The following is a 26,819-nucleotide window of genomic DNA, read 5'->3' on the forward strand; positions in this document are numbered from 1 at the left end:
GGATGACCTTTAGAGGGCCCTTCCAACCCAAATCATCCTCTGATTGAAGTTTGGGGGGATGGCTTGGTTTCTTCCATGGCTGCCTTCCCATCCTACCAGTGGGTCCCATCCTACCAGACAATTTTCCCATGCCTGGGACCTCCTCCTCCACTTGCTGTGGCCATCGCCTTTCCACTGGAGGCATTGTAATCATCATTAATTGTAACTCATTATTATTATTACGCTATTAAAGCACTTTTAATTTCAACCCTCGGGGATTCATTCCTTCTCCCCTTTCCCCTCCACGGGAGTTTCCAGTGATTAAAAACCTTCTAAACTGCAAGGCTTCTCCAAAGGGTTGTCAGCTTTGGGAATGATCCCCTGGCACCCCCTTCATCACTTTTATCACACATTTTATCACAGAATCATCAAATGAGGAGGGATGAGGACGAAATGTTGGCAAGGGCTTGGAGTGAACAGTCAAGGGGGGAAGTGTTCAAGGCCAGGTTGGATTGGGCTTAGAGCATCCTGGTCAAGCGGGAGATGTCCCTGTCCATGCAGGGGGTTGGAGCTAGATGATCTTTCAGGCCCCCTCTAACCCAAACCATTCTGTGATTCATGATGCTACAATCACAAAAGTGAAGGTTATGGGCTGTGTAAAATACTCCCAGGAGTCTCAAAGGGGGGATTTGTCCTTGAAAGAAAAGGATTAACAGCCACAAAAGTTATTCCAGGCTTAAAAACATGAAGGGCTGGTTTAATGTTGGTGGGGAGGAGGGAATGGGAGGACTCCCTTCCTGACCTGAGCACAAAACAAAGACCTCAGGAGCCTGGAGATAAGAAGCTGTTGAATCAGTGCTGCCAGGTGTAAATCAGGAGGACAGTGACCAAGGCTGCCTTTCCTGCCCTGAAGGTTCTTCTGTGTCTTTGGTCTGCACAGCAAACCCTAAAGTCTTCTCCAAAGGCTTCAGGCTTTGGGGAAATGTTTCCTGGCACCTTTTTCTGGGAAAAACTTAATAAACCAAATATCTGCACTCTGGGTGGGGATTGGTTTTTGAATCAGGAGACAACTGACAGAAGCCTGACTGCAGGCTGCTGGAGGCATCCTGTCTCATGTCCCATGGTGTCACAGAGCTTTCCGGAGAGCTCATGAAGCATCCCTCCTGACAGGCAAGGAGCAGTAACGCTCCTCTGAAGAGCTGTGCCAGCTCCTGGAGTCTACAGCCCGGCAGAAACACCCGTGCCCCACGCTCCCCAGGCTCCCTGGCAGCAGGACTGAGCGGCCACCAGAAACACTGCCTGAACAAAACCAGGGGGATTTGGGGAGAAAAACCTCAGAATCAGCTCCTCAGACACCCAGAGCTTTTGCCAGCTGTGCTACTCGAGCATTTCCAGCACACCCAATCCAAACCCAGCTCTCACAGCAGCCACAGTGCCTCTGCCATCCACATCTTCAAGCAGGGGAAAGGAACCGCTCTGAGAGCTGCAGGGCAGAGGAGAGGGGCAGCTGAGAGCAGTCCCCGAGGGGAGAGCAGTGCTGGAGCAGAGACACCTTCCCCTCTGGGGAAAGGAGAGAGGAGAAGGGAGAGAGACTGAGGGGCTGGAAACTCAACTGCACAGCTGGCATGGAACAGCCCTGCTGGAAAGGAAAAGAAGGAAATCTAGACACAGAGAGACAAAAGCCATCTCACCTTCCTGCCCCTTGCCCCAGCCATGCTCACGTTGCTCAAGTAGCTTTTTTCTAAAATTGTATGTATTTCAGTAAAAAACTGACATCACCCTGGTACAGAGTGCTCCTCCATGAGCTGCAGATCCACACCTGCCCCTCCGTGCTCCTCCATGGGCTGCAGGGGACAGCTGCCCTCTCCCCACAGCCTGCAGGGGATCTTCTGGTCTGGCCCTTCCTTCAGTCACTGACCTTGGGGTCTTGTGGAGGGCTGGCAGCAGGCTTCCACCTCCTTCTCCAGGGACATCTTGGGCATTTTCTGCCACAGACATTCCATGGTCACCCAGGGCAGCTGCTCACTCCTGAGGGAGGTGCTCACCTGGTAAAGGGCACCCCAGGTCTCCACACCTCTTATATACCCCCAGGCTCCCCACAGAGACCTCCATGACAATGGTGTCCAGGCACCAGACCCTGCATCACAAAGCCCTGGTGGTGGCTGTGGAGATGCCCCAGGCCTGGAACTGGATGGGACTGTGTCACAGAACAATGGAATCATGGAGTGGGTTGGGTTGGAAGGGTTAAAGATCATCTAGTTCCAACCCAACCCATTCCATGATTCCATGATTCCACTCAATTGAAGCGAACCCTGCCCCTGTCCCCATGGAACTGTCTTCTTGATCCCACCCACAGCATCAGCCTCACTCAGCAGTAGTGTCTCTTGGAGCTGCTCGAGGATGAGCTTCCCGTGCTCCTCCTGCTCCATGATCCTACAGATCATTCCCATGACCCTCCAGATCATTCTGAATCCCAGAATACCTCAGGCTGGAAGAGACCCCTGAGCATCTCCTTGTCTGAGTGCCCTGCTCAAGGCAGGATGAACCAGATGAGGTTGCTGAAGAGCTTCCCCAGCGTGGCTTCATCCACAAAGGGCCTGAAAGTGCCTTTTGTCCCAGCCCACAGGGGGATTATAAAGACACCAAAGAGTGTTGGCACAAGTGCTGGACACTGAGGCACCGTCACTGCTTGCCAGGAGGACTTTGGATCCCTGATGGCACTGTGACCCTCATCATCTCGTGAACTTCCCACCCACCACATCACCCACCTCTTCAATCCAGACATCCCCAGTCTGGCTACAACAGGACAATGGTAGAGCATGGCAAAGGGCTTGCTAAAGGCCAGGTGCACCCCATGCCTCTCTGTGCCCTGCCCACTCTGCTTCAGCAATCCCCTCTTTGTCTTTCACCTGCAGAACACAGCACTACTCACAGAATACCTCACAGAATACCTGAATGCCAACCCTTTGAAATTTCCAAAGGCAAGGGTCTCATTTCCTTGCAGAGGAGCCCTCTGGATTTCCTCGCACTGGAGAGAATTAGCTAAAATCATGTTGAGCCCAAAAATCTATCATGGTTTAATGCTGGGCCAGCAATTAATCAAATTACAGATGCTCTCTATTAATCCCCCCTACACTTCCAGATAAAGAAAGGAGAGAGGATAACGGAGAGAGACTGATGGGTTGGGAACTAAACTGCACAGCTTGAAATGAAACTGCAATGAAAGAAAGGAAAAATTTCTAAATCTACACAAATAGACAGGAAAATTGATACCACGGTCCTGCCCCCCTCTCCCCCAAGAACTCTCACGTCACCACTGAGGCTGCAGGGCGGCCCTGGGAAAGTCCAGCCTGGACTCCTGGACTCAGCAGTGCTCGGGAGCTGGAGGCAGGAACACAGAGATTCAGGCTGGCACAGCTCAGGAACACAGGCAGAGGAACGGACGGAATCCTCCCAGGATGCTGAAGCAAACAGGGAGAGGAGAAGGGAAGGGAGCATCACAAAGCCCTGGTGGTGGCTGTGGAGATGCCCCAGGCCTGGAACTGGCTGGGACTGTGTCACAGAATCATGGAATCATGGAATGGGTTGGGTTGAAGGGGTTAAAGATCATCTAGTTCCAACCCAACCCATTCCATGATTCCACTCAATTGAAGCTAATCCGGCCCCTGTCCCCATGGAACTCACTTCTTCATCCCCCCGTGCCAGTATTGCCATGCCAGGCCCTGTGAGCCGTGGGAGGTCCCCACACTGCAGGTGGGTGAGTGTGTGGGCTCCGGGGGCCTGGGTTGCCCACCCCAAGAGGCAGCAGCCAGGGACCCAGCCCTGTCACAGCATCCCTGGGCAGGGACTCTCCCTGCCCCCCCTGCCAGAGCATCCCTCGCTTCGGCGTCCCGGGGCCCCCTCCCTCCCTTTGCTGCCCTCCCTCATCACACCCTCATCACACCCAAGGCTGTAAGAGGGGGGTAAGGCACCCAAGGGGGGTAAGAGGCAGCAGCACAGCCCTCAGGGCAGGGGAGTCCTTGGCTGGGCAGCGGGATGCCCAAGAACACTGCTCCAGCTCTCTGTCCTTGGGGATGCTCCAAAGACACCTGGGTGGCCCAACTGGAGCCAGGACGTGGAGCTAACACCACTTATAGAACCCTTGGTCAGCCTGTGGCTCTGGGATGGGCACAACCCTTCCCAACACAAAGCCTGGGACCTCTGGGTGCTGACTGGGGAGGGGGTGCCAGGGGGAAGGCTCCCGGGCTCTGCCAGCCCCTCGGGCTGCTACTGAGCAAAGGAGACTGCCCCATCCTGACCTGTCGCACCCGGCTCTGCTCCCCAGGAGCTGCTGGAGGAGAAGCCCATTGGCCTGGACACAACAGTGAAGCCATCACCTCCATGGGCTACCTGCCCCAGCCCCAGTTTGGTCCCCCTGGTGCCCAGTGGCCCCAGCAGCACAGGGCCCAGGAGGGGGCATCCCCAATTCCTTGATCCAAGAAGGAGGCAGACACTGGGCCAGGGGGTCCCACTGGGTGTTCCCTCCAGAGATGATTGTCAATGCCATGGCCATTGAGATGTCCCCCACGGCATGGGGATCAGCCCAGATCTCCAAGTCTGGGGTCTGTCTCCTCCTTGCCTGCTCTGAAGAGCATCTCTCTGTCCCTGCAGCAGAGAGGGGCAGCCTCCTGCAGGCCTGCTTCTCCAGCATCTTCCGTGTGAACACCCAGGGCCCCGAGGCTGTCCTCTGCTCCAAGGGATGCCATGGGTTTGTCCAGCTTTGAGGACAACTCTTCCCTTTCCCTTTCAGGGAGAGAAGAAGGGTGAATAGAGAGCACCTGTCATTCCTTTAAGTGCTGGCTCAGCCTTAAACCGTGACAGGGATGAACCACAGGGAGCTCCCCAGGACTGAGACCCCTTCCTGGGCACACTCACAGCTGCCCCCATGCCCGAGGCTTCCAGGGCTGTCCCCAAGCCTCTGATCCTCAATGTCCACACTGGAAACCATGCTGCAGAGCTGGGACACAGCACTGGTGACTGCTCCACCCTGGTTCTGCAGAACTTCTCCCAGCTCTGGCCTCAGCACAGGGAACCAAGCCCGAAACCCTGCCCAGCTCCTGGTGCAAGAAGGGAGACACAGAACATCCCTCCTTCCCTACCACCCCCCTGCCCCCCCGACTGCTGCCAGAGCCCCTTGTCCTCCCTCTTCAGTGCCCCACACCCCAGCACCCTGACCCCCTCCCAGATGGACTCTGCCTCACTGGCAAGGGGACCCCAGCCCCAGGGCTTTCCCCCTCTGCCTTTACCTCTGTCCAAAGCTAAGAGCTCCCACCACAGGTCCCCAGGGAGGTGGACACCCCTTGGGAAAGCCTTGGGGGATGTTTCTGGGGGCAGTGAGTGGCTGGCAGCAGAGGCAGCAGCAGCAGTGGGATGCAGTGACCCGTGCCGCATCCCAGGCACATCAGCACCTCCCAGCTCCTGCTGCCCTTCACCACGTCCCATCCAGAAGATGGCTCTGCCAGCGACTTTTCTGCCCGGGGCTCTCCCTCTCAGCATCCCGGTTTTCCTCCTCCCCAGGAAGGTCTTCCCGGCTGCCTGACCCAGGGCTGCTGCAGCTCCAGCCCTGTGGAGAAGCCTCGCAGTCCTGGCAGCCTCTGGAAGTTGAACATTCCTGAGAAATGCTCTGGGTAAGAAATGCCTTTGGCTCCTCCTGGTCTGGGGGGGCAGTGTGAACGATGGGACCCCCAATGGATGAGTGGGGATTATGGGGACTCACCCTGCTCTGGAGCAGGGCCCAGGCAAAGGCTCCCAGCCAGCTCCAGTTCCCCATGGGACCCTGACCCCCATTTTCTGTCTCCTCCCCAGCAGACCCTGGCTCTGCATCCCAGTCTCATGTCACAGCTGAGATGTGCTGGGTGATGCTCGAGGTGACAAAGCTCCTCTCTCCTTCGTCCCACAGATGTTCATGAAATACCTCCAGCCCTCCCATCGAGTAGACATCATCCTCATGGCCATCAAGAACATGAAAGGCCCAGGGCAGTACAGCAGGAGCTGTCTACCTACATGGTAGACATCCTTGTGAGCCAACCTGTCTTCCATACACAGCATGTGAGTAGCCCGTGGGGGGCAGAGCTGATGCTCCAGCCCACTGGGGACCTCTCCTCCCCTGGCTCCATGCCTGGCCAGCACAGGGATCATCTCAAGCCAGTGGACTGCAAGGGGAATGGAAGCAGCTCCCTGTGGCAGCTGGGGAAATGGTTGTGCTCTCCCTGCTGCACCAAGGGCCTGATGCAAAGGGCCGTGGGGAGGAGGAGCAGCAGCAGGGTCCTTGCCGCCCAGAACTGCCCTGGCACCTCCTGCCCTGTCTTGGCCTCTTGCAGGGATCAGCAGCTGCAGCCGTGGCTGCCCTGCAGTGGGTGAGGACAGGGCTGGGCACCCTGCCTGGGGCACCAGGGCTCAGCCTGTCCCTCCAGCATGCCAGGCTGGCACTGGAGCAGGACTGGAGCACAGAGGAGCCAAGGAACAGAAACCTGCTCTGAGCCGGGGGAACAGCATGAGCAGAGCTGTCTGCTTGCCCAAGGGAGACTGCTGGACAAGCACAGCATCCTCAAGACTCTCCTGGTTCCTGGGTGTCCTCATGTAGCCCCAGCTGGTCCCACTATTGCCCAGGTACTGTAGGAGCCTGTCTACATGTGGCTCAGCTGGGCAGCACCTGAGTGCCACCATGAGGAGATCCACCAGGAGACCCCACAATGATGCTCAGCTCACACTGTCCCCTGACACAGGGCACCCCTATGCTGGGACAGAGCACGTGGAGACCTCTGTGTCCAAGGATGCTGCTGCCACAAACACAGGGGAGGGCAGGCACAGGGATGAATTCATGTTGGAAAGGGATCTGTTTGAACTCTTTTTCCCCCAGGGATGACTTCCCCTCCACCAAGCAGCCCATGCCCATGCCAGCAGCTATGGGAGCAGAGGCAGAAACCAAGACCTTGCTCCTCCTGTAGCAGCTTTCACTCCACCTGGCTCAACCTGGACTTGCTAAAAGCCATTCAACCTGCCAGGCTTTGGCAGGATGGATTTTACCATCCACCAGACACAGTCTCCTGCAGCATCCTCTCCTCTCTTGACCTGCCTTCTTCCATGGCACACAAGCCAACACAGCTCCAACACCAGCACAGCACAACCCCACAGCACTGTGTCTGCTGGGGATGCAACCACCACGCGCTGCCTTGGACCATCTCCTGAGGCCCCAGAGAGGTGGACACAAGTCCAGGGCCCAGATTAAGGACATCCAGGAGCAGTGCTTACTTCTTTACTGTACCCCTCACATCCTCATCAGGACTGAGGGGCTGTTTTTCACAGCTTCAGCCACTGATTGCATTCTCCAGCACTAACAGTGCAGTGAAGAAGAGGCCTTTGAAGACTGCTGTAGCTGGAAGGGAACCTAGCAATTATTTTTAAAACCTTGAAAACACTGATTTCATCAGCTTAAAAAATAAATTCTTCCTAACCTATGTCTCCTATTTTGTTTTTATTTTCTCTTCTAAACAGTTTCCTCATTTTCTCCATCCTGTGCCTTGCCACTTAAACACTGTACACTGGTAAGGATGAAAGCAAGACCCCAAAACTAGTTTTTTCTTCTTTTCCAATTTTGTCAACATGGAAACACAAGAAAAAGGCTCTCCCAGAGTATTTTTATTTTATTTTTTTTTCCATTTAATGAAAGGCACTGGAGCAAGGGAACCATAACTGAGCAGCTGTGTTTCCACATCCTTGCCACACAGCCATGTCTCACTCTTTGGCATCATCAGTGGGAAATCACCCACTGCATCTGGCATTTGCTGCCCCAAAGGGTCTGGGTGGTGACATGGTGACACCAGCCTGGCTGTGATCACCTGGAGCCCCTGTGTTGTCCAGAACAGAAACCTGTCCCAAGCCCCACGCATCAGCAGCACGGGTCTGCAGCTGGCCCAGGGGGTGTCCATGGACGACCACGGCTCCCAAAACTCCTCCTGGCTCCTGGGAGTCAACAGGCAGCCCCACTGCAGCTCCTCTGGCCCAGGTGCCTTTCTGCCCCAGTGTTCCCTGAGGAGCAACCCCGGGGTGATGGGCTGCAGGCCCCCCTGCTCCCCAGGTCCCCCACAAGCTCCACTCCCCTCAGTCCCCCTGCATCCCCTGCTCCCCCACAGGCTCTGCTCCCCCATGGGCACGGTGCTGCTGAAGCTGCCAAGTGGGGACTCTGGGGGCTGCCACATGCTCCTCACCACCCATGGCCACACGTGGGATGGGGTAAGCAGGAGGAGTGGCAGGGGTCTGCAGGGGGCATGGCAGCCCCAGCATGGATTGGGTCTCCCCCAGCAAGTCAAAGCATTCTGATGAAGATTCCCCATTTTCAAGGAGTCACATGGATTAAGACAATGGGTAATGGGCACAAGTTGCTCCTGGGAAGATTCCAGGTGGACAAGAGGAAAATTTTCCACTGGCAGGACAGTGGAACATTGGAATGGTCTCCCAGGGGAAGTGGTGGATTCTCCCACTGGGGACAGTTTCAAGTCTCAGCCCAACAGCGTGCTGAGACATCTCATAGGAACTGCACTATTACCTAGAGGGCTTGGACCAGAGGATCCTTGAGGTCCCTTCCAACCTGACATTCTATGATTCCATTCTTCCCCACCAGCATCTTCTGGAACACCTTCCAACAGCAGATGGGGAAAGGTTCTTGGGATCATAATCCTAGAACCATGACAGGGTGTGGTTTGGAAGGGACCTCTGAAGGGACCTGGCCATCCCAGCAACCATCCAGTCCAGCAGGAGCCAGGAGAGCAGTAAGGAGGGCAGCATGGGCAAAGCCCTGAGCCGGCCAGGCTGTTTCTGCTGGAACTGCTGTTGCCTGGGCAAGGGCCAGCAGGAGGATGAGGACTTTTAGGAGGAGTACGTGCCCCAGAGGTTGATGCCGGCACCAGTTTCAACACAGAGCCAAGCAGAGCCCAACAAGAAGGCAGCCAGACGGCCATCATGGAAGGTCTGGAAAAGCAGGAGGGCTCCTGTGCCAGCATCGCCCGGGCCAGCCTGGTCCTGGCAGCCACCTCCATCCCACACCTCCTCCTCCTCCTCCTGCCCACAGGAGGTGGGCCACAGGCAGCAACCAGCTGTGCTGCAGGGTGGCAGCCAGAGCCAGGTCTCGTCCCTTGATGGGGACAGACTGCCAGAGCTGCCCTGCCCCAAGAACTCTCTAGCCAGGTGTCAGGGTTTAACGCTGGCCCGGCAATTAAACCGAATAACAGATGCTCTCTATTAATGTCTCTCTCCTCCTCGATAAAGAAAGGAGAGAGAATAAGGGAGAGAGACATGGGTTGGAAACTAAACTACACAGCTTTAATGAACAGTAATGATAAATAGGAAAAATTACTAAATATATACAAATATACAGGAAAATGGATACCATGTTCCTACCCCTTTGTCCCCCAATAACTCTCACGTCACCACCGAGGCTGCAGGGCAGCCCTGGGAAAGTCCAGGCTGGACTCCTGGAGTCGGCAGCAGTCGAGAACTGGAGGCAGGAACAAACAGATATGGGCTGGCACGGATCAGGACCACAGGCAGACGAACGGACGGGATCCTTCCAGGATGCCGGGTGAAGGGAAGCAGGAAATCAGGAAATCCAGAAGTCTGGAAATCCAGAAGTCAGGAAATCTGGCTCGGCCCTCGTGATGCCTCAAATTTATACTGAGTGTGACGTATATGGGATGGAATACTCTGTTTAGTCAATTCTGGCATCTATCTTGTCTGTTCCTCCCCAAAGGAGGGCTCAGGTGGGACCTCTTTATCCTCCTGGACGGTAAAATGTTTTCCTCAGAGCTGAGCAGTGTCCTTGGCTCTGCATACCAGTCTCTAGCAGTAACTATAAACATCGAGTGTTATCAGTCCTAGAAGCACACACTGTCTGAGAAACTTGCTGTTAATTTCAGCAAGTGCAACTACTTACAAGAGACTTGGCTAAAAGCAAAAGTACAAGACAGAAAATCACCTTTATCCTGGCACAAACCAGGACAAGACTGCAGGGCATGAAGAAGCAAGAGTGGAGGGGCTGGGACAACTGAAAAGCTCTTAGACAACGTTTTCTGTCAGAAATGATAGAAATGAGGGACAGGCATCAGTGACAATGTTGACGTTCAGCAAAAAAAGCAAAACAATTCCCAAAGGGGCCACTGAGACATTTCACTTCACTGCTTGATAGGAGCTGGAAATACATCAAGAGTAAATTCACTGAAGAGATGTTTTTGTTGGTGGTGATTTTCAGAGCTGAATCAGCTACTAGCTGCCTTTTCCTCCTGAAAATAGGGAGAGAAGAGGGAAAAAATATGAATGGGTGCCTGAGAGCTTTGTTCCAATCAGTGGGAACCTCACCAGACCACCATCACCTCTCCAATAGGATGGACAGAGGCTCAGCAACTGCGTCTGCCAGCTCCTCAGGACCCGTGCGTGGACCCCGTGAGGTCCCATAAACTTGTGCCCCTGCAGGTTCTTTAGATGATCACAAACCTCTTCTTCTCCCCCAGTGGGGGCTCCTTGGTTGTCCCAGGCCCTGCTTTCCTCTGCTGTGGCCTCTGCAATGAGGCAATGAGCACTTCCCAGAGGAGACTGAGGCAAAGAAGTCCTGGAGAACCTCAGCATTCTCAATATCCTGTGGAGCTAGGACTGACATTTCCTTCAGGAGAGGGCCTCCATTTGCCTGGCTTCTCCTTTTATTCCCACCTAGCTACCTCTCAAAGCTTTTCTTCCTGCTCTTTCCATCCCTTTGGCCACAACAACCCCATGGGGAGCTCCAGGCTGGGCACAGAGTGGCTGGAGAGCAGCCAGACAGAGAGGGATCTGGGAGTTGGGATTGCCAGGAAGCTGAACATGAGCCAGCAGTGTGCCCAGGTGGCCAAGAAGGCCAATGGCATCCTGGCCTGGATCAGGAACAGCGTGGCCAGCAGGTCCAGGGAAGGGATTCTGACCCTGTACTCAGCCCTGGTGAGGCCACAGCTTGAGTCCTGTGTCCAGTTCTGGGCCCCTCAGCAGGGGAGGCATCCCTGGCCTCACCAGGGTACCCCCACCCTGCCTTTGCTTGCTCCGCTGTGCTTTGGGGTACAAGGGGATAAAATCTTATTCCTGCCAGCCCAGCTCCTGCTGCAGCTGCCTGGAAGCGGTTCCCCTTGCTCTGCATTTCTCCCGGGAGGCACCAGACACAGACAAGCACTGTGGGGAGCTGTCAGCTTTTATTAGGCTCAATAAAACCACAGGCAGGTAAAAGGCAGCTGGCAGCATGGCGGGGTGTGCTCAGGGCTGGTGGCCACCTCCAGGAACCCTCCCGGTGCTGGCAGGGGAGCTGGGTTCCTTTCTCCGACGTGCTCTACGGAAGAACTGGAAAACCCTGCGCACGCCCCTGGACACCCTTCTGAAGAGGGAGAACCGTTTCCATCGCGCTGTGGCCTGTGGGGTGTGGCCGTGCCTGCAGGAAAGAGAGCTGTAGGTGAGGGGCTGGGTGGGTTATGGGTGGGCTCCTGGCTGCCCCTGCCAGCGTGGCCTTTCCCCAGGGAGAGGTGGCCGGGGCACCGCCAGTCCCCGTGTGCCCAGTGCTGCTCACCAGGATGGCTGCTGGGCCAGGCCTGCCCTCTCCTCGCGGACGTACCTGGGTCAGCCTTGGGCATGTCCCTGGGACTGGAGGAGGGCGGTGTGTCACCTCTGGTCTCAGAGGCCACGTGCACAGGGAGAGCAAGAGCAGAGGGATGGAGGGGATGGCAGCAGGAGGACACACACCATGATGGCCCATGCCTTCTAGGAGGTCTTGCTGTTCTGTGGACTGCTGGCCTGATCCCTCTGTCACAAGCGCAGCCTTGGCCACAGCTTTGCCAACAAAGAAGTGGTCGGTGTCCACCAGAGCCAGATCATCTTCTGTGGGGCTGGAGGGGGCAGGTGCCAGGCTCTCTGCCTCCACTTCTGTGTCTAGCTCACTAAAGGCAAGACAAGCTGGTGCTTTTGCTTTCTGTTGTGCCACAGGAGCCAGAGGCAAGTGGTGCCCCTCTTTCTCAAGAGCTCTGGCCCGGGCAGAACCTGCTGGCTCCATGTCCATGAGCTCCAGTGATTCAGTAAATGTGCTCTGCTGGTAATTATCTTCCTGTCCTTCAGACTCTGTGCCCATGCTGCTGGATGTGCTGGATTCCTCCTGGAGGACAAAGTTGAGGTCCTGAAAGAAGTCCTGGGAAGAGGGCCAGATGATGTCATCTCCGTCACTGTCCTCTTCGCCCTCCTGGTCTAAGTCCCCTGCTTTGTTCTCCAGCACTGTCAGGAATCTCCTCCCTCTTGCCCCCACTTGCTGCTGGCTGGGTGCGGGGGCTTCCATGCACTCCATGGGATTAGACCCAGCCAGCACGGGTTTAGGAAGGGCAGGTCATGCCTGACCAACCTGATCTCCTTTTATGATCAGGTGACTCAACTGGTGGATGAGGGGAAGGCTGTGGATGTGTTCTACCTGGACTTCAGCAAAGCCTTTGACACCGTCTCCCACAGCATCCTCCTACGATAGCTGGAAGCCTGCAGCTTGGAGAGGAGCACCCTGTGCTGGGTTAGGAACTGGCTGGAGGGCCAGGCCCAGAGAGTGGTGCTGAACGGGGCTGCATCCAGTTGGCGGCCGGTCACTAGTGGTGTCCCCCAGGGATCAGTGTTGGGCCCAGTTCTGTTCAATATCTTCATTGATGATTTAGATGAGGGGATTGAGTCCATCATCAGCAAATTCACAGACGACACTAAGCTGGGGGGGAGTGTGGATCAGCTGGAAGGCAGGAGGACTCTGCAGAGGGACCTGGACAGACTGGAGAGTTGGGCTGATTCCAATGGGATGAGGTTCAACACGGCCAAGTGCCGGGTCCTGCACTTTGGTCACAACAACCCCATGAAGCGCTACAGGCTGGGGACAGAGTGGCTGGAGAGCAGCCAGGCAGAAAGAGACCTGGGAGTCTGGATTGCTGAACATGAGCCAGCAGTGTGCCCAGGTGGCCAAAAAGGCCAATGGCATCCTGGCCTGTATCCGGAGCAGCGTGACCAGCAGGTCCAAGGAAGTGATTCTGCCCCTGTACTCAGCCCTGGTGAGGCCACACCTCAAGTACTGTGTCCAGTTCTGGGCCCCTCAGTTTAGGAAGGATATTGAGGTCCTGGAGCAGGTCCAAAGGAGGGCAACCAGGCTGGTGAAGGGACTCGAGCACAGACCCTATGAGGAGAGGCTGAGGGAGCTGGGGCTGTTCAGCCTGAAGAAGAGGAGGCTCAGGGGAGACCTCATTGCTCTCTACAACTCCGTGAAGGGAGTTTGTAGCCAGGTGGGATTTGGACTCTTTTGCCAGACGACTTTCAACAAGACAAGAGGGAATGGTCTTAAGTTGTGCCAGGGGAAGTTTAGGTTAGATATTAGAAAGAATTTCTTTACGGAGAGAGTGATCAAGCATTGGAATGGGCTGCCCAGGGAAGTAGTGGATTCTACGTGTCTGGAGATATTTAAGAAGAGCCTGGATGTGGCACTGAGTGCCATGGTCTAGCAACTGCAACTACTGTTCAAGGGTTGGACTTGATGATCTTTGAGGTCCCTTCCAACCCAGCCAATTCTATGATTCTATGATTCCAGCATGTCCTCTCTGCTGGTGGCATCATGCAGGAGTTCCCTGCGCCTCACCTCTGGCTGACACAGGTTCAAGCTCACTCTGCAGGTCTGGAAGGAAAGAGGGGTTTTAGTAAAAGCAGCCTGGCTCCCAGCAGCACCTGGATGCCAGGACCCTGCCAGCAGCGGCTGCTGTCAGAGACGGGAGATGATGGGGCCGGAGCCGTGCAACGCAGCGGCGTGATCCAGGCAGAGGGAGGCTCCATCTCCCTGTCCTGTCCTGTCCCGCCCAGTCCCAACCCATCACACCCCATCCCATCCCATCCCATCCCATCCCATCCCATCCCATCCCATCCCATCCCATCCCATCCCATCCCATCCCATGCCGTCCTTGGTACTCACCCTCCTGGATCTGACACTGAGCTGCCAGGAGTCTGTCAGGAGGACCTGCTGCTCCTCGCTCTCCTGCCACCAGAGCTGCCTGGCCTCCAGGCCACCCTGCTGACACTGCCAGGTGGCTGCGCTGGGCTGGGCCGGGCAGCTCCTCTCCTGGTCCTCCAGATGCTCCATGTGGACTGACGGGATGGTCAAACGATCTGCAGCAGCCCCTTGGTCACAGGATAACCTGATATTGGGCTGGCACCTGACACTCACTGTCAACCTTTCTGGTACACGTCGTGCCGTTTGTCCACAGCATGCTGGTCCCACGTCCCTCTCCAAGGAAGCTGTCCCAGGGGTGCTGCAGGCAACACCAGTGCTCCCACGTCTGTGGAGATCAGGCAAGGGATGTTTCCATCAGCTACCCAGACTTCCTCTGCTCTTCTTGGTATTGCCCGGTCCTGCCTTGCTGCTGGCTTCTTGCAGCATTGCCATCGCCCAGTGAAACCCTAGTCCTGGGGCTCATTGGGGACGTGCCAGGCTGTCCCCTTTCCAGCTGGGGCAGAGGCTCCAGGGCCGTGCAGGGCAGGCTTCCAGCTCTCCACCCTGGCAGATGTGCCAAGGTCACCCCACGTGCCCCGGGCAGAGGAGACAACCTCTTGGGGGCCACTGGTTGCAGCGCTGCTGGCTGTGTTTCTGCCTCTGGCAAAGGTTGCTGCTGGCAGAGGAGGCAGCTTGCAGCAGGTGCTGGCAGCCTTGTAACTGCTTCTGGAAGAAGATGATGTAGAGGGTGCATCTGGCAGATGGGGCAGCTTGCAGCAGGTGCTGGCAGCCTTGTCTCTGCCCCTGCCTAAAGGTGTGGAGCGTGCAGCTGGAGGGGGACGTGGCTTCTGACAGCAAGTGCTGGCAGCTCCTGAGGGCTGAGCTGTGAGTGCATGCCTGGGTGCCACATCCTGCCTGAGGAGAGGCAGCCGGCATGGCTGGCAAGCTGTCTCCTCCTCTGTCGCCCTGCCTACCAGGCTGCCCGACTGCAGGAGAAACCAAGGAGAGACTGCAATGACTCTGGCCCTTGCTCCTGTGGCTCCACGTCCCAGTTGTGAAAGGTCCTTCTGCCAGGATACCCTTGCAGCCTCCCGGCCCAGCCTGTTCCCTCCAGCACCTCCCAGCTGCCCAACAGCTCCTGGGCTGGGAAGGTGTCCATGCCCATTGCCTTTGGGCTCCCTACCCGTAGATTTGGCTTGAGAGTTCTTGGGGCAGGGCAGCTCTGGCAGTCTGTCCCCATCAAGGGACGAGACCTGGCTCTGGCTGCCACCCTGCAGCACTGCTGGTTGCTGCCTGTGGCCCACCTCCTGTGGGCAGGAGGAGGAGGAGGAGGTGTGGGATGGAGGTGGCTGCCAGGACCAGGCTGGCCCGAGCGATGCTGGGTGAGCATGGTGCTCGACTCCCACCAGGAAGGGTTGGAGACAGACCCTTCCAACACCTGGCTCACAGGAGCCCTCCTGCTTTTCCAGACTTTCCATGATGGCCGTCTGGCTGCCTTCTTGTTGGGCTCTGCTTGGCTCTTTGTTGAAACTGGTGCCGGCACCAACCTCTGGGGCACGTAGTCCTCCTCAAAGTCCTCATCCTCCTGCTGGCCCTTCCCCAGGCAACAGCAGTTCCAGCAGAAACAGCCTGGCCGGCTCAGGGCTTTGCCCATGCTGCCCTCCTTACTGCTCTCCTGGCTCCTGCTGGACTGGATGGTTGCTGGGATGGCCAGGTCCCTTCAGAGGTCCCTTCCAAACCACACCCTGTCATGGTTCTAGGAGTATGATCCAAAGAACCGTTCCCAAGCTGCTGTTGGAAGGTGTTCCAGAAGATGCTGGTGGGGAAGAATGGAATCATAGAATGTCAGGTTGGAAGGGACCTCAAGGATCCTTTGGTCCAAGCCCTCTAGGTAATAGTGCAGTTCCTATGAGATGTCTCAGCACGCTGTTGGGCTGAGACTTGAAACTGTTCCCAGTGGGAGAATCCACCACTTCCCCTGGGAGACCATTCCAATGTTCCACTGTCCTGCCAGTGGAAAATTTTCCTGTTGTCCACCTGGAATCTTCCCAGGAGCAACTTGTGCCATGCTGGGGCTGCCATGCCCCCTGCAGACCCCTGCCACTCCTCCTGCTTACCCCATCCCACGTGTGGCCATGGGTGGTGAGGAGGATGTGGCAGCCCCCAGAGTCCCCACTTGGCAGCTTCAGCAGCACCGTGCCCATGGGGGAGCAGAGCCTGTGGGGGAGCAGGGGAAGCAGGGGGACTGAGGGGAGTGGAGCTTGTGGGGGACCTGGGGAGCAGGGGGGCCTGCAGCCCATCACCCCGGGGTTGCTCTTCAGGGAACACTGGGGCAGAAGGGCACCTTGGCCAGAGGAGCTGCAGTGGGGCTGCCTGTTGACTCCCAGGAGCCAGGAGGAGTGTTGGGAACCGTGGTCGTCCATGGACACCCCTTGGGCCAGCTGCAGACCCGTGCTGCTGCTGCGTGGGGCTTGGGACAGGTTTCTGTTCTGGACAACACAGGGGCTCCAGGTGATCACAGCCAGCCTGGTGTCACCATGTCACCACCCAGACCCTTTGGGGCAGCAAATGCCAGATGCAGTGGGTGATTTCCCACTGATGATGCCAAAGAGTGAGACATGGCTGTGTGGCAAGGATGTGGAAACACAGCTGCTCAGTTATGGTTCCCTTGCTCCAGTGCCTTTCATTAAATGGAAAAAAATAAAAAATAAAAAAACTCTGGGAGAGCCTTTTTCTTGTGTTTCCATGTTGACAAAATTGGAAATGAAGAAAAAAATAGTTTTGGGGTCTTGCTTTCATCCTTACCAGTGTACAGTGTTTAAGTGGCAAGGCACAAGATGGAGAAAAGGCGGAAACTGTTTAGAAGAGAAAAGAAAAACAAAATAGGAGACATAGGTTAGGAAGAATTTATTTTTAAGCCGATGAAATCAGTGTTTTCAAGGTTTTAAAAATAATTGCTAGGTTCCCTTCCAGCTACAGCAGTCTTGAAAGGCCTCTTCTTCACTGCACTGTTAGTGCTGGAGAATGCAATCAGTGGCTGAAGCTGTGAAAAACAGCCCCTCAGTACTGATGAGGATGTGAGGGGTACAGTAAAGAAGTAAGCACTGCTCCTGGATGTCCTTAATCTGGGCCCTGGACTTGTGTCCACCTCTCTGGGGCCTCAGGAGATGGTCCAAGGCAGCGCGTGGTGGTTGCATCCCCAGCAGACACGGTGCTGTGGGGTTGTGCTGTGCTGGTGTTGGAGCTGTGTTGGCTTGTGTGCCATGGAAGAAGGCAGGTCAAGAAAGGAGAGGATGCTGCAGGAGACTGACTCTGGTGGATGGTAAAATCCATCCTGCCAAAGCCTGGCAGGTTGAATGGCTTTTAGCAAGTCCAGGTTGAGCCAGGTGGAGTGAAAGCGGCTACGGGAGGAGCAAGGTCTTGGTTTCTGCCTCTGCTCCCATAGCTGCTGGCATGGGCATGGGCTGCTTGGTGGAGGGGAAGTCATCCCTGGGGGAAAAAGAGTCCAAACAGATCCCTTTCCAACATGAATTCATCCCTGTGCCTGCCCTCCCCTGTGTTTGTGGCAGCAGCATCCTTGGACACAGAGGTCTCCACGTGCTCTGTCCCAGCATAGGGGTGCCCTGTGTCAGGGGGCAGTGTGAGCTGAGCATCATTGTGGGGTCTCCTGGTGGATCTCCTCATGGTGGCACTCAGGTGCTGCCCACCTGAGCCCCATGTAGACAGGCTCCTACAGTACGTGGGCAATAGTGGGACCAGCTGGGGCTACATGTGGACATACAGGAACCAGGAGAGTCTTGAGGATACTGTGCTTGTCCAGCAGTCTCCCTTGGACAAGCAGACAGCTCTGCTCATTCTGTTCCCCCGGCTCAGAGCAGGTTTCTGTTCCTTGGCTCCTCTGTGCTCCAGTCCTGCTCCAGTGCCAGCCTGGCATGCTGGAGGGACAGGCTGAGCCCTGGTGCCCCAGGCAGGGTGCCCAGCCCTGTCCTCACCCACTGCAGGGCAGCCACGGCTGCAGCTGCTGATCCCTGCAAGAGGCCAAGACAGGGCAGGAGGTGCCAGGGCAGTTTTGGGGGGAAAGGACCCTGCTGCTGCTCCTCCTCCCCAGGGCCCTGTGCATCAGGCCTTTGGTGCAGCAGGGAGAGCACAACCATTTCCCCAGCTGCCACAGGGAGCTGCTTCCATTCCCCTTGCAGTCCACCGGCTTGAGAGGATCCCAGTGCTGGCCAGGCATGGAGCCAGGGAAGGAGACGTCCCCAGTGGGCTGGAGCATCAGCTCTGCCCCCCACGGGCTACTCACATGCTGTGTATGGAAGACAGGTTGGCTCACAAGGATGTCTACCATGTAGGTAGACAGCTCCTGCTGTACTGCCCTGGGCCTTTCATGTTCTTTATGGCCATGAGGATGATGTCTACTCGATGGGAGGGCTGGAGCTATTTCATGAACATTTGTGGGAGGAAGGAGAGAGGAGCTTTGTCACCTCGAGCATCACCCAGCACATCTCACCGTTGTCATGAGACTGGGATGGAGAGCCAGGCTCTGCTGGGGAGGAGACAGAAAATGGGGGTCAGGATCCCATGGGGAACTGGAGCTTGCTGGGAGACTTTGCCTGGGCCCTGCTCTGGAGCAGGGTGAGTCCCCAACATCCCCACTCATCCATTGGGGGTCCCCTCGCTCACACTGTCCCACCAGACCAGGAGGAGCCAAAGGCATTTCTTACCCAGAGCATTTCTCAGGAATGTTCAACTTCCAGAGGCTGCCAGGACTGCGAGGCTTCTCCACAGGGCTGGAGCTGCAGCAGCCCTGGGTCAGGCAGCCGGGAAGACCTTCCAGGGGAGGAGGAAAACCGGGATGCTGAGAGGGAGAGCCCCGGGCAGAAAAGTCGCTGGCAGAGCCATCTTCTGGATGGGACGTGGTGAAGGGCAGCAGGAGCTGGGAGGTGCTGATGTGCCTGGGATGGGGCACGGGTCACTGCATCCCACTGCTGCTGCTGCCTCTGCTGCCAGCCACTCACTGCCCCCAGAAACATCCCCCAAGGCTTTCCCAAGGGGTGTCCACCTCCCTGGGGACCTGTGGTGGGGGCTCTTGGCTCTGGCCAGAGGTAAAGGCAGAGGGGGAAAGCCCCGGGGCTGGGGTCCCCTTGCTAGTGAGGCAGAGTCCATCTGGGAGGGGGTCATGGTGCATGGGTGGGGGGCACTGAAGAGGGAGGAGAAAGGGCTCTGGCAGCAGTCGGGGGACAGGGGGCTGGTAGGGAAGGAGGGATGTTCTCTGTCCCCCTCCTTGCACCAGGAGCTGGGCAGGGTTGGGGAGGTGGTTCCCTGTGCTGAGGCCAGAGCTGGGAGAAGTTCTGCAGAACCAGGGTGGAGCAGTCACCAGTGCTGTGTCCCAGCTCTGCAGCATGGTTTCCAGTGTGGACATTGAGGATCAGAGGCTTGGGGACAGCCCTGGAATCCTCGGGCATGGGGGCAGCTGTGAGTGTGCCCAGGAAGGGGTCTCAGTCCTGGGGAGCTCCCTGTGGTTCATCCCTGTCACGGTTTAAGGCTGAGCCAGCACTTAAAGGAATGACAGGTGCTCTCTATTCACCCTTCTTCTCTCCCTGAAAGGGAAAGGGAAGAGTTGTCCTCAAAGCTGGACAAACCCATGGCATCCCTTGGAGCAGAGGACAGCCTCGGGGCCCTGGGTGTTCACACGGAAGATGCTGGAGAAGCAGGCCTGCAGGAGGCTGCCCCTCTCTGCTCCAGGGACAGAGAGATGCTCTTCAGAGCAGGCAAGGAGGAGACAGACCCCAGACTTGGAGATCTGGGCTGATCCCCATGCCGTGGGGGACATCTCAATGGCCATGGCATTGACAGTCATCTCTGGAGGGAACACCCAGTGGGACCCCCTGGCCCAGTGTCTGCCTCCTTCTTGGATCAAGGAATTGGGGATGCCCCCTCCTGGGCCCTGTGCTGCTGGGGCCACTGGGCACCAGGGGGACCAAACTGGGGGCTGGGGCAGGTAGCCCATGGAGGTGATGGCTTCACTGTGGTGTCCAGGCCAATGGGCTTCTCCTCCAGCAGCTCCTGGGGAGCAGAGCTGGGTGGGACAGGTCAGGATGGGGCAGTCTCCTTTGCTCAGCAGGAGCCCGAGGGGCTGGCAGAGCCCGGGAGCCTTACCCCTGGCACCCCCTCCCCAGTCAGCACCCAGAGGTCCCAGGGTCTGTGGTGGGAAGGGCTGTGCCCATCCCAGAACCACAAGCTGACTTAGGGACCTATAAGTGGTGTTGGGTCCAAGTCCTGGATCCAGTTGGGCCACCCAGGTGTCTTTGGAGCATCCCCAAGGACAGAGAGCTGGAGCAGTGTTCTTGGGCATCCCCCTGCCCAGCCAAGGTCTCCCCTGCCCTGAGGGCTGTGCTGCTGCCTCTGACCCCCCTCAGCCTTGGGTGTGATGAGGGTGTGATGAGGGATGGCAGCACAGGGAGGGAGGGGGCCCCGGGACGCCGGAGAGAGGGATGCGCTGGTAGGGGAGGCAGGGAGGGTCCCTGCTCGGGGATGCTGTGACGGGGCTGGGTCCCTGGCTGCTGCCTCCTGGCGTGGGCAGCCCAGGCCCCCAGTGTCCACACACTCACCCACCAGAAGTGGGGGAACCTCCCATGGCTCACAGGGCCTGACATGGCAATACTGGCATGAGGATGAAGAAGTGAGTTCCATGGGGACAGGGGCCGGGTTGGCTTCAATTGAATGGAATCATGGAATAATGGAATGTGTTGGAACCATATGATCTTTAACCCTTCCAACCCAACCCATTCCATGATTCCATGATTCTGTGACAGAGTCCCATCCAGTTCCGGGCCTGGGCCATCTCCACAGCCACCACCAGGGCTTTGTGATGCTCCCTTCCCTTCTCCTCTCCCTGTTTGCTTCAGCATCCTGGGAGTTCCTGAGCTGTGCCAGCCTGAATCTCTGTGTTCTTTCCTCCAGCTCCCGAGCACTGCTGAGTCCAGGAGTCCAGGCTGGACTTTCCCAGGGCCGCCCTGCAGCCTCGGTGGTGACGTGAGAGTTCTTGGGGGAGAGGGGGGCAGGACCGTGGTATCAATTTTCCTGTCTATTTGTGTAGATTTAGAAATTTTTCCTTTCTTTCATTACAGTTTCATTTCAAGCTGTGCAGTTCAGTTCCCAACCCATCAGTCTCTCTCCGTTACCCTCTCTCCTTTCTTTATCTGGAACTGTAGGGGGGATTAATAGAGAGCATCTGTAATTTGATTAATTGCTGGCCCAGCATTAAACCGTGATAGATTTTTGGGCTCAACATGACTTTAGCTAATTCTCTCCAGCCCACTTCAGATTTTGACTAATTTTATCATAGAATCATAGAATCGTCTGGGTTGGAAGGGACCTCTGAGATCAAGTCCACCCCTTGAAGAACCCAGGTCTCCAAGGGAGATAATTCTAACTCCAGTGTGAGGAAATCCAGAGGGCTCCTCTGCAAGGAAATGAGACCCTTGCCTTGGGAAATTTCAAAGGGTTGGTATTCAGGTATTCTGTGAGGTATTCTGTGAGTAGTGCTGTGTTCTGCAGGTGAAAAGACAAAGAGGGGATTGCTGAAGCAGAGTGGGCAGGGCACAGAAAGGCATGGGGTGCACCTGGCCTTTAGCAAGCCCTTTGCCATGCTCTACCATTGTCCTGTTGTAGCCAGACTGGGGATGTCTGGATTGAAGAGGTGGGTGATGTGGTGGGTGGGAAGTTCACGAGATGATGAGGGTCACAGTGCCATCAGGGATCCAAAGTCCTCCTGGCACGCAGTGACGGTGCCTCAGTGTCCAGCACTTGTGCCAACACTGTTTGGTGTCTTTATAATCCCCATGTGGGCTGGGACAAAAGGCACTTTCAGGCCCTTTGTGGATGAAGCCACGCTGGGGAAGCCCTTGAGCAACCTCATCTGGTTCATCCTGCCTTGAGCAGGGCACTCAGACAAGGAGATGCTCAGGGGTCTCTTCCAGCCTGAGGTATTCTGGGATTCAGAATGATCTGGAGGGTCATGGGAATGATCTGTAGGATCATGGAGCAGGAGGAGCATGGGAAGCTCATCCTCCTGCAGCTCCAAGAGACACTACTGCTGAGTGAGGCTGATGCTGTGGGTGGGATTAAGAAGGGAGTTCCATGGTGACAGGGGCAGGGTTGGCTTCAGTTGAGTGGAATCATGGAATCATGGAATGGGTTGGGTTAGAACTAGATGATCTTTAACCCTTCCAACCCAACCCATTCCATGATTCCATTGTTCTGTGACACAGTCCCAGCCAGTTCCAGGCCTGGGGCATCTCCACAGCCACCACCAGGGCTTTGTGATGCAGGGTCTGGTGCCTGGACACCATTGTCATGGAGGTCTCTGTGGGGAGCCTCGGGGTATATATGAGGTGTGGAGATCTGGGGTGCCCTTTATCAGGTGAGCACCTCCCTCAGGAGTGAGCAGCTGCCCTGGGTGACCATGGAATGTCTGTGGCAGAAAATGCCCAAGAGGTCCCTGGAGAAGGAGGTGGAAGCCTGCTGCCAGCCCTCCACAAGATCCCAAGGTCAGTGACTGAAGGAAGGGCCAGAACAGAAGTTCCCCTGCAGGCTGTGGGGAGAGGGCAGCTGTCCCCTGCAGCCCATGGAGGAGCACGGAGGGGCAGGTGTGGATCTGCAGCTCATGGAGGAGCACTCTGTACCAGGGTGATGTCAGCTTTTTACTGAAATACATACAATTTTAGAAAAAAGCCACAGTTGAGCAACGTGAGCATGGCTGGGGCAAGGGGCAGGAAGGTGAGATGGCTTTTGTCTCTCTGTGTCTAGATTTCCTTCTTTTCCTTTCCAGCAGGGCTGTTCCATGCCAGCTGTGCAGTTGAGTTTCCAGCCCCTCAGTCTCTCTCCCTTCTCCTCTCTCCTTTCCCCAGAGGGGAAGGTGTCTCTGCTCCAGCACTGCTCTCCCCTCGGGGACTGCTCTCAGCTGCCCCTCTCCTCTGCCCTGCAGCTCTCACAGCGGTTCCTTTCCCCTGCTTGAAGATGTGGATGGCAGAGGCACTGTGGCTGCTGTGAGAGCTGGGTTTGGATTGGGTGTGCTTGAAATGCACAGCTGGAAAAAAAAAAAAAAATTTTGTGGCTCTTAACACTTTTCTTTCAAGGACAATTCCCCCCTTTGAGACTCCTAGGAGTATTTTACACAACCCATAACCTTCACTTTCGTGCTTGTAGAACCATGAATCACGGAATTGTTTGGGTTTGTGGGGGCCTGACAGATTATCTAGCTCCAACCCCCTACATGGGGACATCTCCCACTTGACCAGGGTGCTCTAAGCCATATCCAACCTGGCCTTGAACACTTCCCCCCTTGACTGGTCACTCCAAACCCTTGCCAACATTTCGTCCTCATCCCTCCTCATTTGATGATTCTGTGATAAAATGTGTGATAAAAGTGGTGAAGGGGGTGCCAGGGGATCATTCCCAAAGCTGACAACCCTTTGGAGAAGCCTTGCAGTTTGGAAGGTTTTTAATCACTGGAAACTCCCTTGGAGGGGAAAGGGGAGAAGGAATGAATCCCCGAGGGTTGAAATCAAAAGTACTTTAATAGCGTAATAATAATAATGAGTTACAATTAATGATGATTACAATGCCTCCAGTGGAAAGGCGATGGCCACAGCAAGTGGAGGAGGAGGTCCCAGGCAAGGGAAGATTGTCTGGTAGGATGGGACCCACTGGTAGGATGGGAAGGCAGCCATGGAAGAAACCAAGCCATCCCCCCAAACTTCAATCAGAGGATGATTAGGGTTGGAAGGGCCCTCTAAAGGTCATCCAGTCCAACTTCCTGCTCTACAGGCAGGGTACTGGTGGTCATACTGTGGAACACTGGGGTTGGCCAGGTCACAGCAGCTGCCCTGGACTTAAGATCATGGTCACATGGATCCCTCATTCCAGAGCTGTGGAGAACCCAACACAACACTTCTGATCTCCCCTGCACTTGTTTAGTTGGAGTCTGCAGCTTCCCAAAATTCGAGGTGCTCTGAAGAGAAAAAAATTATTTCAGAGTGAATTCTGTTCCATGAAGCTGAGTGTGAAATGGAAATGAAATAGGAAGAACCTTCAGGGCAGAAACCCTGACCTGGGTTGGTCACTGTCCCCCTGAGTTTACACCTGAAAGCAGTGAATTAACAGCCACAAGCCTGATGTCCCCAACCCCCCCAGGACACAACCCTGGTGTCCCCTCCCCTGCCAACTCCCAACCTCACCCCCAGGTCGGGTCCCTCCCCCCCGAGGCCCCTCCCCACCTTTTCTTCCTCCCCCCGCCGCTTCCCGCGATCGCGCTGCAGCTCCCGGGAGGTTTCTCTCTGCCGCCCCGGGGCTGCACCCACACCCCCCGCCCCGCAGCCGGGACCCCCCAACTGGTGACCGCCAGAGCATCGCCCCCCCCTGCCCACCGGCCTGGGCTGTGCCCCCCCTGCAGGTACCGGGAGGTGATGGGAGGGGGGTGGTTATCCCAGTACTGCCCCAACTGGGGGAGAGCAGCAGAAGATGGAGGAGGGAGGGGGATGGGTGAGAGGGGGGAACTAAACTTATCCCCGGGGTGAGGGTGGTGGAATTGGTGACCCCCCACCTTTTTCAGGAGGGTGGAGGAGCTGTGATTGGTTCTCCCCCACCTCATCCGGGGATTCCCAACTTCTTCTGCTTTGCAGGGCTGTGATAGGGGATCCCCAAGTCATCCCAACGATTTGGGGGCTGCAACTGGGCACCCTGAAATCCCCCTGGAGCCAGGGGTAACGATTGCAAGTCCAGAATACTTTAAGGGGCTTAATAATCCCGGGCCTCAGAAGCCACTGTCGGGGACTCCCAAACTGGGACCCAAACTCATGCCAGTGGATGACAGCTCATCCTGCATGTGGGTGTGATGGGAGAACCCCAGGTCATGGTGGGGATTTGATGCCACAGTGGAGAACATAAATCATACCAGAGATGTTTGGTGGCACGAAAGGATCCCTGAATCACCCCAAGGGTTGTTGCCAGAAATAGGGGAGAACTAAAATATCTCATGGAGTGTAAGTTGAAATGAGGGATCCCAAATCACACCAGGACTGGCTCACAACTCCAGTACCCTGCACCCCAGCCAGTTCCCCTTTGAGTTTTAGGTGTCAGTATAATACCTATAGATGAAGTAAAGGATGATCACTGGGTGTCCACCTCTATGGGAAACCTCCTCATTCCACCTCACACTCCAGTTTCACCCACAGGAGGACTGATGTAGGTTTTGGCTGCCTTCACCCCACAAAAAGCCCACCCCGACTTTGTCACTGCACTATGGCTTCTTTCACAGGCACAGGGTGACTCCATCTGGGCATAAACCTCTCTGGGTACCCCAAAGATCAGACAGCTTTTGGTCAAAGCACATTACTGAGAAATCATTGAATCCATCCAGGAGAAGCATTTGACATCATCCAGGAATGTGGGAAAAGGTTTAGGATCCTCTTGGCCAATCTCCATCATCAGAAAATCCATCGGGGTGAGAGACCCCAGAGATGTCCTGACTGCAGGAGACGGTTTAGCGACAGCTCGGATCTGGTCCAACGGTGACACCATCACACAGACACCATGTCCTACACCTGCCCTGACTGTGGGAAAGGTTTTAGCAGGAGAAGTAATTTTATCCAGCATCAACGTATCCATACTGGTGAGAAACCCTTTAAATGTTCTGAGTGTGGGAAGGAGTTTTCCCAGAGTTCCCATTTATCACAGCATCACCGCATCCATACAGGAGAGAAACCCTATAAATGTTTGGAGTGTGGGAAGGAGTTTACCCAGAGTTCCCATTTATCAAACCATCACCGCATCCATACAGGAGAGAAACCCTATAAGTGTCTGGAGTGTGGGAAGGAGTTTACCCGGAATTCCAGTTTATCACAGCATCACCGTATTCATACAGGAGAGAAACCCTTTAAATGTTCTGAGTGTGGGAAGGAGTTTTCCCAGAGTTCCAATTTATCACAGCATCACCGCATCCACACGCGAGAGAGACCCTATAAGTGTCTGGAGTGTGGGAAGGGGTTTACCCAGAGTTCCAGTTTATCAAAGCATCACCGCATCCATACAGGAGAGAAACCCTATAAATGTTTGGAGTGTGGGAAGGAGTTTACCCACAGTTCTGCATTGTCACAGCATACAGGAGAGAAGTTGTATCCCTGCACTCACTGTGGGAAAGCCTTCAACAACAGCACCTCCTGGATTCGTCACCAACATGTCCACACTGGGGAAAAGCCCTACACGTGTCCCCAGTGTGGGAAGGGCTTCAGGGGAAGCTCCCACTTGTTGAGACATCAGCGACTCCATAGGGGTGAAAGACCCTAAAGCTGCTCCCAGTGTGAGAAGAGTTTTTACCAGAGCTGCGATCTCATCTCTCACCACCAAACCCACCTCAGCCATCACCAGGAATGAAGGGGCACGGTCAAGCTTGAGAGTTTCCATGCTTGGACATCTTTTTTACCCAGATAAAGCACAATGAAGGAAGTGATTATCACTATGAGACGCTCCTCAAGGGATGGGGCAGGATGGGACCATGTCTGTTTTTGTTTTTTGGTAGGGAACAGCCATGTGGAACATTTTAGTGGGACTTTGCAGTGGGACTTGGAAAGAAAACGTGAGCTGTGTGATTTTGAGGTGAAAAGAATTCTTTTTCACAAGGGTCTTTTTTATTTAGAGCCATAAATTTGTCTTGCATATCTGGGTGGGGGCACACTAGCCTGAGGTTCGATACCACTTGGTTGTTTTTATTAATAAGATACTCAATAAAATGTTACAAATGTAGAAAGGA

At 55.7% G+C, this 26,819-nt stretch overlaps 1 protein-coding gene and 1 long non-coding RNA gene across 2 annotated transcripts in view; both read left to right on the forward strand.

The window, feature by feature from the left end:
• The window catches only part of LOC103538213 (zinc finger protein 665-like), a gene marked incomplete at its 5' end in the record, with an annotated part of 52,022 nt that extends 25,606 nt beyond the window's left edge, over positions 1–26,416 (forward strand). The window contains 2 exons of the mRNA XM_030468469.1: positions 17,738–17,746; positions 25,635–26,416. Of these exons, the coding sequence (XP_030324329.1) occupies positions 17,738–17,746; positions 25,635–26,356 (731 nt within the window). The remainder of the gene's footprint in view (positions 1–17,737; positions 17,747–25,634) is intronic.
• Positions 5,597–6,955, forward strand: LOC115600203. The gene is made up of 3 exons (XR_003988864.1): positions 5,597–5,645; positions 5,918–6,066; positions 6,878–6,955. It is a non-coding gene; the product is annotated as an uncharacterized LOC115600203 (long non-coding RNA).
• Positions 26,417–26,819: the final 403 nt, after the last annotated feature.

The sequence above is a fragment of the Calypte anna genome, unplaced genomic scaffold, assembly GCF_003957555.1.
Source record: "Calypte anna isolate BGI_N300 unplaced genomic scaffold, bCalAnn1_v1.p scaffold_138_arrow_ctg1, whole genome shotgun sequence".
In the NCBI taxonomy this organism is placed as follows: Eukaryota; Metazoa; Chordata; class Aves; order Apodiformes; family Trochilidae; genus Calypte; species Calypte anna.